Source organism: Pleurodeles waltl, chromosome 7 (assembly GCF_031143425.1).
Source record: "Pleurodeles waltl isolate 20211129_DDA chromosome 7, aPleWal1.hap1.20221129, whole genome shotgun sequence".
In the NCBI taxonomy this organism is placed as follows: Eukaryota; Metazoa; Chordata; class Amphibia; order Caudata; family Salamandridae; genus Pleurodeles; species Pleurodeles waltl.
The window spans coordinates 1,250,129,939-1,250,143,916 of record NC_090446.1 but is presented as its reverse complement, the minus strand read 5'-3'; the positions used below and the strand labels follow the sequence as shown (position 1 = coordinate 1,250,143,916).

Below are 13,978 nucleotides of genomic sequence, written 5' to 3'. Positions count from 1 at the left end.
CGGAGGGTGCCTAACAAGGATGGGATCACCAGAATCTAAGAGCAATACAAATGGACAAGTGTAAACATTCCTGAAATGCATGGCTTTGGGCAGCCCAGCCATGTAATGGCAAACCATGAAAAACACATGAAGGGTAAAGGCTGACGCGGGCTGACCCAATGCCTACTTTTTCTTTGCATTTCCTCTTACTCTACATGTTTTTATATAATTGAATACTTGAAGTTATCAAGACCTGTGTGGTTCTTTGTAGCCAGATTTAGGCCCTCATTCTAAGTCTGGCGGGCGGCGGAGGCCGCCCGCCAGCCAGACTTCCCCCCTCCAAAATACCGCTCCGCGGTCCAGAGACCGCGGAGGGTATTCCAAGTTTTCCCCTGGGCTGGCGGGCGGCCGCCAAAAGGCCGCCCGCCAGCCCAGGGGAAAACAACCTTCCCACGATGAAGCCGGCTCGTAATCGAGCCGGCGGAGTGGGAAGGTGCGACGGGTGCTACTGCACCCGTCGCGTATTTCACTGTCTGCTATGCAGACAGTGAAATACTAGCAGGGCCCTCTTACGGGCATGGGCACTGCAGGGGCCCCCAGGGGCCCCGCGACACCCCTTACCGCCATCCTGTTCCTGGCGGGCGAACCGCCAGGAACAGGATGGCGGTAGGGGGTGTCAGAATCCCCAAGGCGGCGCAGCATGCTGCGCCGCCTTGGAGGATTCATTTGGGCAGCGGGAAACTGGCGGGAGACCGCCAGTTGTCCCGGTCCGACCGCGGCGTTACCGCCGCGGTCGGAATGCCCAAGGGAGCACCGCCGGCCTGTCGGCGGTGCTCCCGCCCCCGTTGACCCTGGCGGTTCTGTACCGCCAGGGTCATAATGAGGCCCATAGTATTAAAGTGAAGCCAATCAAAAAAGAAAAGCTCAATTTTCATATTGAAGGTTCCAAATTGTACACAGCAATCCCAGAGAGACACAAGAAAGTGACAGGCTAAATTGTATCACTGCCAAACCTGCCAAAAACAATGGCAGCTAAGTATGGGATGGGTGTGATGTGCTTAATTCAATTTGGAGGGCCGATTTGAAACACATTGAAAACACACATGGCTCTGTAAGATTATGGAGATTAATTTGAGAATATCAGGACCTGCAAAGTAAAGTAGAACAACATTACATTAATCATTCTGTGGGAATGATCCACTTCATCACTCGAGGGAGTTGCTCGGGATTGAGAGTGAAAAATTGTGCATAGGGTGCAAGTCTTTTCATATGTCAGACCTTTTTTGAAGAACAAGAGAAGCGTTTCTTTTTCCTGTATTCAGTCTCTGAATAGATGCTAAGCTTTGTGTCCTGAACTGTTTTTTTTTCTTGTATTTTTCCTTTTTCAGGAGATATATTCTGAATTCCTGGAGCAAGAAAAAGTAAGTAATGATGGGATGGAGCTCTACTTTACTTTCGGTATTATAGCAGATGTTCAGTATGCCGATAAAGCAGACAGTTATAACTTTACCAGGACAAGAAAACGATATTACAGACAAAGTCTTCATCTCCTCCAAAGTGCAATTGAAGAATGGAATAAGGAAGCCAAGGTGCCCAGTTTTGTGCTACAGCTTGGTGATGTCATAGACGGAATCAATGTTCAGCTCCAGGCCTCTGATGTATCTCTTCAAAGAGTCTTAAATGAAGTTGGAAAAAGCAAAGCTGCATTCCATCATGTGTGGGGAAACCATGAATTTTACAACTTCAGTAGGAACTATTTAACCAGCTCCCAGCTTAACAGTAAGCATTTGGAAGATCAACAGGACTCAGTTTCTAAAACAAGGCATAAGTGTGTTTCCGACGATTCTGATTCTGAAGAATACTATGCTTACCACTTTTGTCCTTTTGAGTCTTTTCGGTTCTTAATGGTTGATTGCTATGATCTCAGCATTATTGGTAGGAAACCATCCAGCAAAAAGTATCAAGATTCCATGAAGATTCTGAAGGAGAAAAACCCAAATACAGATCTTAATAGCCCAGAAGGTAAGACTTTCTTTTGTTCTGGTTCAGGATAGGTTAACTGTAGAGAAAGCTTTGTTTATTCAAAATCCAAGAATGCCATTTTGTACAAACTATTTCTAGTTATTCTGTAATGAAACTACACATAGATGTTGTTATTGATAAACAACGTTTATTGATTTTATCATACACTGACAACCAACTCAACCAGTCCACCGCCTACCCAAGCATGACACAGTGCCATACAAAGCACAATAGAGTCATAGCCATTCCCAGCATCCAGTCCGTGGTAGTTCCACCAATTCCCCCATATCGTCTCATGTTTCCGGGGGCAGTCCCAGTCTTCATAGATAGGCTGTTCCTGTTGAGCACACCAGTCCACCCCTTGTTGCCACTCCATCATAGAGGGAGAGTTTGGGGACTTCCATTTGCTGCCTGTGTCACTCTTAGCAACCAACTTTGCAACACCAATAAAGATTTGTTCCACCCTTTGCCTGTCCACGTCCTCCAATAATCTCAGCAAAGCAACCTACTGTGCGTAAGATCTAGGGGCTGGCCCAGAAGTGAGGAGAGCTGCCTCCCTATCTCCTCCCAGTAGGTTGCCAATCTCAGGCAGGTCCACACCACATGGAAGAAGTCTGCTTTCAGCAAAGAGCACTGAAATCAAGTGGCCTGAGGGATCCTACCATCTTGGTGAAGAAGCAGACCATTTTCTGTGGGGGGCCATCCTAGCCTCGCATCAGTCAGTAGCCTCAATCTCCCCCCATCGCCTCCCACCTCCTTCTCAACCCAGGAAAATGCTTCGGGCATTTACGACTAAGGAGCTGTACAGCTGTGAAATAGCTCCATTCTGTAGGTTCCCTATCAACGATTTAGCCTCAAGGTGGCTTAACTCTGGGACCAGAGTGCCAGGAGGATATTGGCCTACGGTGCATGTTGCAACTCTAGATATTTGTGAAACTGGGTACGAGAAAGTTGATGCTGCTCATGCAGGATCCCAAACGCCTTTTTTTGAGTACCTGCCCAAATGTCCCCAAGGCGAGTAATGGCAATCCTTTCCCATTTCATAAATCCTTCCAACCCTGCAGTGTGGTGCCACCTGGTTCCTTGCCAGAGTGGTGATAGCTCCGTAAAACTACGGTCCCAGCCTTCAAAGCAGAGTGCGCCTTCCAACATAACAGCACTGCCCTGGTGATGTCCGGAAGGGAGCAGTGACTCGGGGTTCCATAGAGCAGGCACAGTAGCCGGTCAAGGCCAAGAAGAGTCGTCCCCACCCCCATTAAACCAATCATTAATCACCACCACTTGCGAGGACAGGTAGTAACAATACAAATCAGCCATACCCTTGCCACCAACATAGGGGGATTGCAGGCAGTTAATGAAGGCCATGCAAGGGCCACCGTCTGCCCATAGCAAACGGATCGTAGAAAATAGTGATTCGAACCAACGCCTGGTAGTTGTGTGTGGAAAGTTTGGGAAAGCATAAAGGAAATGGGGCAAAATCATTATTTTGAACAAAGCCACCCTCACCAAGACATGAAGATGGAGATGCTTTCACGTTTGAAGGTCTCTTTTCATAATCGCATCCAGAGGGGTCAAAGTAAGGCTTCGCGCTAGGTTCAGTAGGCGTGAGATATAGATGCCCAGTTATTAAAAAGATAAGTGGCGCACAGCGATTGTGAGCACAAAGAGCAGGTGCTCAAATCACCTGAATTAGGGACTAGCAAGGATATGGCCGTATTGGCCCAGAGACCGGAAACTTCCTCAGAAAGTGTCACAATTTCTAAGCATTGTGAGTCGAAGCCTGTGGGTTCCCTAGGATAGCAAAAGTCATCCGTGTACAGCGCAATGCACTTCTCAAGGCCGCTTTCCCATAACCATACCTGCACATGAGCATCACACCGAATGACGGGTTGCAAAGGTTTAATGGCCAGGGCAAATAGAAGGGGAGAGAGGGGACAACCTTGTTGTGTACCTCTGTGGATGAGGAAGGGGGAGAGAATTCTGTTAACCTGGAACTGGGTAGACAGGCAAGCATACAGTAGGCCAACAAGGGTACTGAATTGAGTCCCCAGCCACCCTCTCCAAAAGGGCATTCAAAAAGAACCAATCAACAGTGTTGAAAGCCTTCTCCAAATCCATAAGAGTAGGACCGAAGGGCATCAAGTGCGGTGTGAGAGGGCCACCTGGACCCTCCATATACAATGCCAGGTACCGGGGCTGGCATGAAGCCACATTGATCTGGATGGATCAAGTACATCAGAGCCCGGTGCAGCCAATTAGCCACAACTTTGGCAAGCACCTTAACTTCTGAGCTAATGAGGGAAATAGGTCTCTATGAGGTACAGCTGTCCAAAGGCTGGCTTGCTTCAGGGATCACCACAATCATGGCTGAATCCAACCCTGAGGAGAAGGCCCTAGACTCCGCCATTTCATTGTACATCACCAGCAGATGGGGAGCAGGAGACTTGGGAATTTCTGATAGTATTCAGTATGGTACTCTATCGGGGCTTGGGGTCCTGTCTGGGGTCATATCCGAAAGCTCTTCCCCGATCTCCTCAACAGTGAGCAGCTGGTCAAGATCCCTGGCAAACACAGAGGGACCGAGGCAGCGGGATATCACCCAACAGACCTAGGTAATGAGCCGTAGACTTTTCTGGGAAATATTATTTGTTTAAAAGTGTTTTCTACTGCTGCCCGTGCCTGTTTACTGTAGACTCTCTGTGTTTCAGGCAGGTTGGCCTTTTAAAAGTGCTGTTTTTTAGCCATGACTGCTTGAAATTTCTCTCCTAGTTTGTGGCAAAAGACTGCCTAAATCCACCCCACCCTTCTTCGTAAAGTAAAAAAGTCTACATACACCTCAGTGGCTAACCAGAGTGTGTTTAGGAGACTGCTTAATCTGGTTCTGTGATTTAAATTATGTTTAGGAACTGTCTGCATCTCCTGTTTTGCCTTGCAAAAGCCAAATTTATGAGCGCACGACAAGCAGTATTTCAGTGTTTTTTTCAATCTCTCCCTTACCTGGAAAGTAGTCTCTGCTAGCTTGGAAGTGAGCTTCAGCTTGTCTGTATCCAAGGAGATTCTGAATAGAGCAGCAGCTCCTTCCTCCCTTCCCACAGGGGCTGGGGCTTCAGTTAACTTGGCCCTTATATATGTTTCTATTGGTTGTTGCATATAGTGTTGTTGGGGTTGGTCTTTCTATTGGCTTAGGGGTTAGGGTTTGGTTTATGATTGGTACTAGCGTTGAGATTCCTATTGTCTCCTGTTTTTTTAGGGTTGGGTTTGTGATTGGTAGTAGGGTTGAGATTCCTATTGGCTCTTGGTTTTTTAGGGTTGGGTTTGTGATTGGTAGTAGGGTTGAGATTCCTATTGGCTCCTGGTTTTTTAGGATTGGGTTTGTGATTGGTAGTTGGGTTGAGATTTCTATTGGCTCTTGGTTTTTAGGGTTGGGTTTGTGATTGGTAGTAGGGTTGAGATTCCTATTGGCTCCTGGTGTTTTAGTATTGTCGCGTAGGCTCTCTTTATTCTAACAAGACTACTGGATTTTGAGCGGCAGAATCGCCGCGGTGTGGGAGACTAAGGGGGTCATTCCGACCTCGGCAGGCGGCGGGCGCTGCCCGCCGGGCAGAGACTGCCAAAAGACCGCACCGTGGTCAAATGACCGCGGCGGTCATTCTGACTTTCCCGCTGGGCCGGCGGGAAAGCCCCTGCAAAGAGGAAGCCGGCTCCGAATGGAGCCGGCGGATTTGCAGGGGTGCGACGGGTGCAGTGGCACCCGTCGCGATTTTCAGTGTCTGCAAAGCAGACACTGAAAATCTTTGTGGGGCCCTATTAGGGGCCCCTGCACTGCCCATGCCAGTGGCATGGGCAGTGCAGGGGCCCCCAGGGGACCCACGACACCCGTTCCCGCCATCCTGTTCCTGGTGGTAAAAACCGCCAGGAACAGGATGGCGGGAAGGGGGTCGGAATCCCCATGGCGGCGCTGCAAGCAGCGCCGCCATGGAGGATTCCCTGGGCTAGGGGTAAACCGGCGGGAAACCGCCAGTTGCCTTTTTCTGACAGCGGCTTTACCGCCGCGGTCAGAATGGCCCAGGAAGCACCGCCAGCCTGTTGGCGGTGCTTCCGCAGTCGTTGGCCCTGGCGGTCGGTGACCGCCAGGGTCAGAATGACCCCCTAAGTCTAATCCACTGCGGGTGACACCTGTCGCTCCAATCTGGGTTATGCTCTTGCTAACTAGCAGCGCCTCATCTCCACCCAAGGGTAGGGATGACTGGGCAGCCGAGTGCATGACATACTTAACTTCTCAGGGAAGCCGTGGCCACTCAGGTCTCGTCCGTTTCCCTCATTTACAATTCAGTCTCATATATAAATGACAAACAGAGGCAGTATATGTTTCAATAATAGGTTTAATAAAACAACTGCATCTTAGATAGAAAAGCATGACCTGCAACAATCAGGATGACCCTACACAACAGTATTAAAATTGTGACTAGGAGAGTGAAGCATAAGAATAACGCTATCATGTTTTCACTATAGTCAGTGGGCTAGTTCCTACCTAGGCTAAGATAGAGCACAGCATGTTAAGCTCTAATTCTGCCCTTCAGGTTCCCCTGGGAAGACATCAACCCCCAAACCTGAGCAAAGGCCTGCGGTCTGCGCCAGCACCTGTAGCGAAGCATTCAGCAAGCAGCATACAGTTGTGGTTCCCTGGCTGGAATCCCCCTCTAACGTGTAAGGGTCAAGGAAGTGTAAGTGTTTTTATAAGAACACAGTTGATATTCTGAGAAAATGTCCCTACGTAAGGATGTGTATTTTCTACGAATGTTGGAGACTAAACTTCTACCACGTTCACCGGCAATGTACCGTGCTGTACCCTTGGAAGAAGCACAGAGTGATCAAGAATGTCTTGTTTGAGAGCAGAGTGCTGGCCTAGGCAAAAACAGTTAGATAAACGGAAAAATAAAACAAGACCGTAAAAATGGTTATTGTAACAATAATAACACAAAATTGAATAAAATATATCTAGGCTAAAGTGCACAGCGGCCTAGTGTGTTAAAATAACGTGCATGGAGCTATAACTAAAATGGCCACACAACAGTATGGTTGAGATTCCTATTGGCTCTTGATTTTAGGGTTGGGGTTGTGATTGGTTGTCAGGATTAGGGGTATGATTGGTGAATAGGGTTGGGTCTCCCATTGGTTGTGAGATTTAGGGTTACAAATCTGATTGGTTAGGGTTAGGTCTAGGTTTCTATTGGCCAGTAGGGCTATTTAAGCTTAGGGCTCAGGGCACCTCAGCCCGGGCATTGAGCCTAAGGGCGGAGAGGACAAGGGCAGTTGCCTGTTTGGGCCTGTTCAGGACTTGTCAGGCCTAGTGCCAGAAATGCTGCCCTATTTGCAATATACCTACACATCCATCAACATGCAGACATATTATAAGCAAAGACATCCAACTCCTGCATCACAAATTGATCTCATACAGATTGTAATGTCTCATCAACCAACACAAAACCCCATATACCACACCTATGCACATATCCACCACAACTACAACAGTAAAACACCTTCATTCTCACAGCAAGACACAACTCGGTCCATTCCCAGTAACACAACCTGCCATTGCCCACACAACACAAAACCACATTATACATTACTTTCAGCCAGGTACACACTCCCTGTTCATACAAACCAACAGCACTATCCCCTATTTGCTCCACAAAGACCCCCTTTTATCATGACAATACCTAAATCCAGCCTTCCAACACACCATCTACAAACACCCTTCCCCTCTCTTCACCAATTATACACAAACATACTGGCCCTCATTCTGACCTTGTCGGGCGGCTGAGGCCGCCCGCCAAAGTCCCGCCGTCAGATTACCGTTCCGCGGTCGAAAGACCGCGGCGGTCATTCTGACTTTCCCGCTGGGCTGGCGGGCGGTCGCCTTCAGACCGCCCGCCAGCCCAGCGGGAAAGAGGCTTCCACGATGAAGCCGGCTCGGAATCGAGCCGGCGGAGTGGAAGCTGTGCGACGGGTGCAGTTGCACCCGTCGCGTATTTCACTGTCTGCTCAGCAGACAGTGAAATACATGTAGGGGCCCTCTTACGGGGGCCCCTGCAATGCCCATGCCAGTGGCATGGGCACTGCAGGGGCCCCCAGGGGCCCCGCGACCCCCCCTACCGCCATCCGGATCCCGGCGGTCCGACCGCCGGGATCTGGATGGCGGTAGGGGGGGTCGGAATCCCCGCGGCGGTGCAGCAAGCTGCGCCGCCGTGGAGGATTCAATGGGGCGGCGGTACACTGGCGGGAGCCCGCCAGTGGTGCCGGTCCGACCGCGGCTTTACCGCCGCGGTCGGAATCCCCATTGGAGCACCGCCGGCCTGTCGGCGGTGCTCCCGCGGTCCTCCGCCCTGGCGGTCAAAGACCGCCAGGGTCAGAATGACCACCACAGTCCTCACACTCCACTTCCAGTCATCACAACTAACACAAACTCCCCTGATACACATCCATCCCCTCTTACACACACCATACACTCATCACCAAAACACATCAACACCCCCTGTAATATTCGAATACCACTCACCAGCACTAACTTCCATACAGATCCTTCACAGAAAACCATTACATCAATAGCCCCTCTCACTTTTCCACAAAAACAATACAGACAATACACATCAGCACATCAAAATAACACAGACTTTCTTAATGCTTTCCGTCACACCCACTCCCAGCCTCATGACTTCACCAAAAAATACAAATCCTGACCTATCTTTACCCCTACTTTCTCACTCTTCACAAACATCTACCAAAAGCACCCCAACACAGCAACATTCATTCACCCGCCTCTTATCCATTGCACAATTTAGAGCCTTACCTTAAGTTAGACTTTTCATCCTTGGCGTGGCCTCCCTTAACTTTGTGCCATTGTTTCCCAGGTTGTTGATGCGTACTGCTACTCTGGTCACTTTACCACTGCTAACCAGTGCTAAAGTGCAAGTGCTCCTATTCAAAATGTGTATGTAATTGGTTTATCCATGATTGGCATATTTGATTTACTAGTAAGTCCCTTGTAAAGTGGACTAGAGGTGCCCAGGGCCTGTAAACCAAATGCTACTAGTGGGCCTGCAGCACAGGTTGTGCCACCCACCTAAGTAGCTCTGTAATCATGTCTCAGACCTGCCACTGCAGTGTCTGTGTGTGCAGTTTTACACTGTAAATTTGACTTGGCAAGTTTATCCACATGCCAGGCCTAAACCTTCCCTTTTCTTACATGTAAGACACCCCTAAGGTAGGCCCTAGTTAACCCCAAGGGCAGGGTGCAGTGTATGGTTAAGGTAGAACATATAGTAATGTGTTTTATATGTCCTGACAGTGAAATACTGCTAAATTAGTTTTTCACTGTTGCAAGGCCTGCGTAGGTCAACATGGGGGCTACCTTAAAAAATGAATGAAGTATAGATTCCCTTTGGGAGCGCATAGACATGTGGAGTATGGGGTCTTTGAGCTCACAATTTAAAAAAACATCTTTTAGTAAAGTTGATTTTAAGATTGTGTGTTTGAAAATTCCACTTTTAGAAAGTGGGCGTTTTCTTGCTTAAACCATTTCTGTGACTCTGCCTGTTTGTAGATTCCCTGTCTGGGTCAGTTTGACAGTTGAGCTGGTTGCACCTCACACTAGACAGTGACACAAAGGGAGCTGGGGTGTAGCCTGCACATTCTGATGGGCCATCTCGGCTGAGGGGAGGAGTGGTCACTTACACCTGAAAGGGCTGTGCCTGCCCTCACACAATGCAGTCTCCAACCCCCTGGTGTGTGTCTGGGGCCTGGCGTGGGCAAGGCAGGATTTCACAAACAAGAGAGACTTTTCTTTGAAGTAAGCCTACTTCAAAGGGCAAAATTAGGTATAAGAAGGGCACCCAAAACCACAGACTTTAGAACACTTCTGGAAACGAAGAGGAACCTCTACCTGGAGAAAAGCTGAAGAAGAAGAGCTGCCTTGTCTGTGACTGTGCTTTGTGGAGCTATCCTGCAGTTGCTGCTTCTGCCTGTGCTAGAGGACAAAGACTGGACTTTGTGTGCCTTCCTTCTTGTGAAGAACTCTCCAGGGGCTTGATTTAGAGCTTGCCTCCTGTTATTGAAGTCTCAGGGACAGCAAAGACTTCTCTCTGCCAGCACCTGGAGCCTCTGCTGAGACTCCTACTCTGCCAAGTGGTGCCCATCCAGTTCCTGGGGCCCTGAAAGGAGAAGCTGGCAGGACAAGAGTGAGAAATCTAAGCACCGACCGCCGTGCAGGGAAAAGATCAGCGCAACTCTGATACACGGCTGAAAAATCGAAACGCCGCCGGCTGAACATCAACGCACGTGGCTGGAGAAACAACGCGCAGCATCGCTGATGGAGGCTGATGAGATCACAACCCGCGCTGCGTGGTTTTCGGATCATTGTGCGGCAGGATTTCAGACACAAACGTCGCTGGGCGTGTAAAAACGACGCAAGGCCTGCCCGGACCCGAGAGTGCGGTTCGAATCGATGCATCGCTCTCCTGCAGATAGAAGAAACGACGCACGCTGACATGACTGAAGGAGAAATGACGCATGGTCTCGTTCGTGAGTGATATTGATGCATCGCAAGCCCTTTTTGATGCGCACTTGCCCGTGCGGGTTTATTTTTGATGCACCCAGGTACATTTCCACACTAACAGCGTTAGCGTTGTGTTTAAAATTACATGAAGGCTCTTTTTGTTTTTTAATTGATGACTTGTGTATTGTGGATTTTTATCGGTTTGGTCTTGTTTTGTTTAGATAAATATTTTCTATTTTTCTAAACCTGTGTTGTGTCATTTTGTGGTGTTTTCATTGAGTTACTGTGTGTGTTGGTACAAATACTTTACACCAAGCACTCTGAAGTTAAGCCTGCCTGCTCATGCCAAGCTACCAAGGGGGTGAGCGGGTGTTAGCTGAGGATGATTCTCCTTTACCCTGACTAGAGTGAGGGTCCTTACTTGGACAGGAGGTAACCTAACTGCCAACCAAAGACTCCATTTCTAAAACATTATAATCCACATGCTCCTCCACCACCCCTAACCCATACTCCTTCCACACTAAATAGACACAAGCAATATAAACAACATGCAACTCTTAACAACTTTGCATCCCCTTGTCTATTACATAATAAGTCTAACCTACAAACAAATGTACACTCTTCATGTCTCTCTCAGTCACCAAGTACAACACCGACACACACAGACTCAACAAAATGCCTGCTGAGCATGCTGGAAGATGAACACTATACTGAAAAACAGGACTATTGTGACCCTCACACAGTTATCACAACTAACAACACACCTGCTACAAGCTCAAAATATACTGCTCACCCTTCTCCTAAACAAAACAACACCACCACTAACACTTTTTCTAAACTGCCAGCCTATAAATGCTCCATCACTCTAAAAAAACAAGCACCATATCTACGACCTGCTCACAGACACACAACTTGACTTACTATTAATAAAAGAATCATGGTTGGGAGATGACATGGTCCCAGTGTTGCATGAAGCTGTTCCTCCGGGCTATCAAACCATCACACAAAACCATATAGGCAAGAGAGGAGGTGGACTAGCAATAATATTCAAACAAGCAATAAATCTCAGTAAAACAGACAACATTTCCATACAAGGTTGTGAAGCCCTCTTCACCAGATGCCACCCTACTCCACCTTCCTCCTGTAACTTTCTCCTTCTTTACAGACCTCCACCTAACAACTCAACATTCCCAGACACTTTTCTAGATACAGTCTCAAAGCTTATTACATTATACTCAAACCTGTGTATTCTTAGGGATCTAAATATTTGGTTTGACAAACCCAATATGCCCCATCAAAAGCTATCACCATTGGCCTAGTGGCATTGAACCTACATAAGATTGTACACAATCCCACACACATCGCGGGGCACATCCTAGAAGTCATCTTTTCTAAGCCTGAACTAGTTTCCGTTCATAGCATCACGCCAATCACATGGTCAGACCACCATTTGATAATGTTCCGACATAAAACACCACAAATCAACATGCTCCACAGCTACTTACATACATGCACCTATCGACCATGGAAAAAACTCAATTTTGATGACTTAGAAACACAACTAACATCCAACACAGATCCAGATACAATTAATTCTGTTCCAAAACCTTATGAGTGGCTACGGGAAGCTTTTGATATCCTAATACCACTCAGGAAAAACTGAGCAGGACAAAAGAAAACCAGCACCTTGGGGAAACACAGAACTTAAAAAGATAAACCAACAAATCAGAAGGTTGCAGCGGACCTGGCTCAAAACAAACAACATTCAAGACAAACTACAGCTACACAAACTTAACAGAATATACAAATCATCAATCAAAAATCTAAAAAAATCTACTACTCAGACAGAATACAAAATGCTAAATCTGCAAACAAAGAATTTTATAAAATTCTCAATGAATTTTTAAAATCTAAATGCATGGAAGGAAGTCATCCCACTAATCAATATTTCACAAACAAACTGGCAACTCATTACAGAACCAAGGCAGACACATTGGATTCCTATTTAAAGCAGACGAAAACCATCAGCGCCAACCCCTTACCTAAAATCCCCTCTAAGCATAAACCAACCCAGCCACTCCAGTCCTTCAAACAAATATCACAAGGTGAATTTGTGGATTTGGTCAAAGCAAGCAGGCCTTCCGGTTGCCCTTCTGACCTTTGTCCACTACACATCTTCAAGAACATTCTTTTATCTACTTCTACTGCCACACCTATAAGAAGAATCATCAATAACTCTTTAACTACAGGAACTTTTCCTGAAGACCTGAAAAAGGCATACATACGTCCGTTATTATAGAAAACAAACCTAGACCCGCAGGACCCCAACAACTACAGACCAATCACAAATGGACCCTTCCTGGGCAAACTGATCGGAAGAGCAGTATTCACTCAGATGTCACAATTCATCGAAAACAATTCCATACTTTCAGACTACCAAACTGGATTCCACCCAGGAAGAGTCACTGATTCGGCACTCACAGCAATCTGGGATGATCTTAAAAACACAGTCGACCTCAATGGAGTTGCTGCACTACTTCTCTTGGCTGCCTTTGATACGGTTGACCATGACACCGTAATTGGAAGACTCCACGAAGCCGGCATAGAAGGGCTGCTCTGGACTGGATTACATCCTACCTTTAAAACAGAACTAATATTATTTATTCTATCCCCACCTCATCCAAACCCTATCTCACAAAAGCAGGGGTCCCCCAAGGATCAATCATCTCACCTTTCCTTTTCAACATCTACATGATCTCATTACCAGAACTGCTCTATGATTTTCAACTGGCATGCTATAACTATGCAGATGACACACAAATACTACTTAAATTGGAACGCCCCAAAGACATTGAAAACTCACAAATCTTCAGCTGCCTCAGAGCTGTTGATCAGTGGGTGACTTGGAGCCATCTCAAACTAAATGCCTCCAAAATGGAAATACTCATGTGGTGACAGGAAAAAGTATTACCCACTGTGTGCCTGGCCTGATGATCTCGAACCACCTCCTCAGTCATCCAAGGAAGTTAAAAACCTTGGAATTACCATGGACTCCAAGTTAACTATGAATGCCAACATGGACAAATTAGCACAAACAAGCTTCATCACCTTGAAGACTCTGCGACGCATCTTCCCCCCACCTCGGATTTCCACACAAGGTGCAGGCTACTATCTCTCCTGTACTATCCAAACTGGATTATGCCAATGGTTTCTACCATGGATCATCTCTATCTATTATGAAAAAATACAATGCATTCAGAACTCTGCTGCCAGGCTACTATTATATGTAAAGTCACAAACCCACATCTCCCCTGCCTTGAGAGCTAGCACCAGCACACCTCCGCTGCCCTCAGACTCCAGAGCTGGCTGCCATTTTGTCCGGCTGCGCTGCAACTGCTCTTCCTCTGCATGGGGGCTCCTACC

The 13,978-nt window shown here is 47.4% G+C and overlaps 1 protein-coding gene across 2 annotated transcripts in view; it reads left to right on the top strand.

Moving 5' to 3' along the window:
- LOC138246129 (manganese-dependent ADP-ribose/CDP-alcohol diphosphatase-like) overlaps positions 1-13,978 on the top strand; it is a 114,353-nt gene that overhangs the window by 35,154 nt on the left and 65,221 nt on the right. For both annotated transcript variants that reach the window (XM_069200397.1, XM_069200396.1), the window contains one exon: positions 1,368-2,001. In XM_069200397.1, the coding sequence (XP_069056498.1) occupies positions 1,368-2,001 (634 nt within the window). The remainder of the gene's footprint in view (positions 1-1,367; positions 2,002-13,978) is intronic.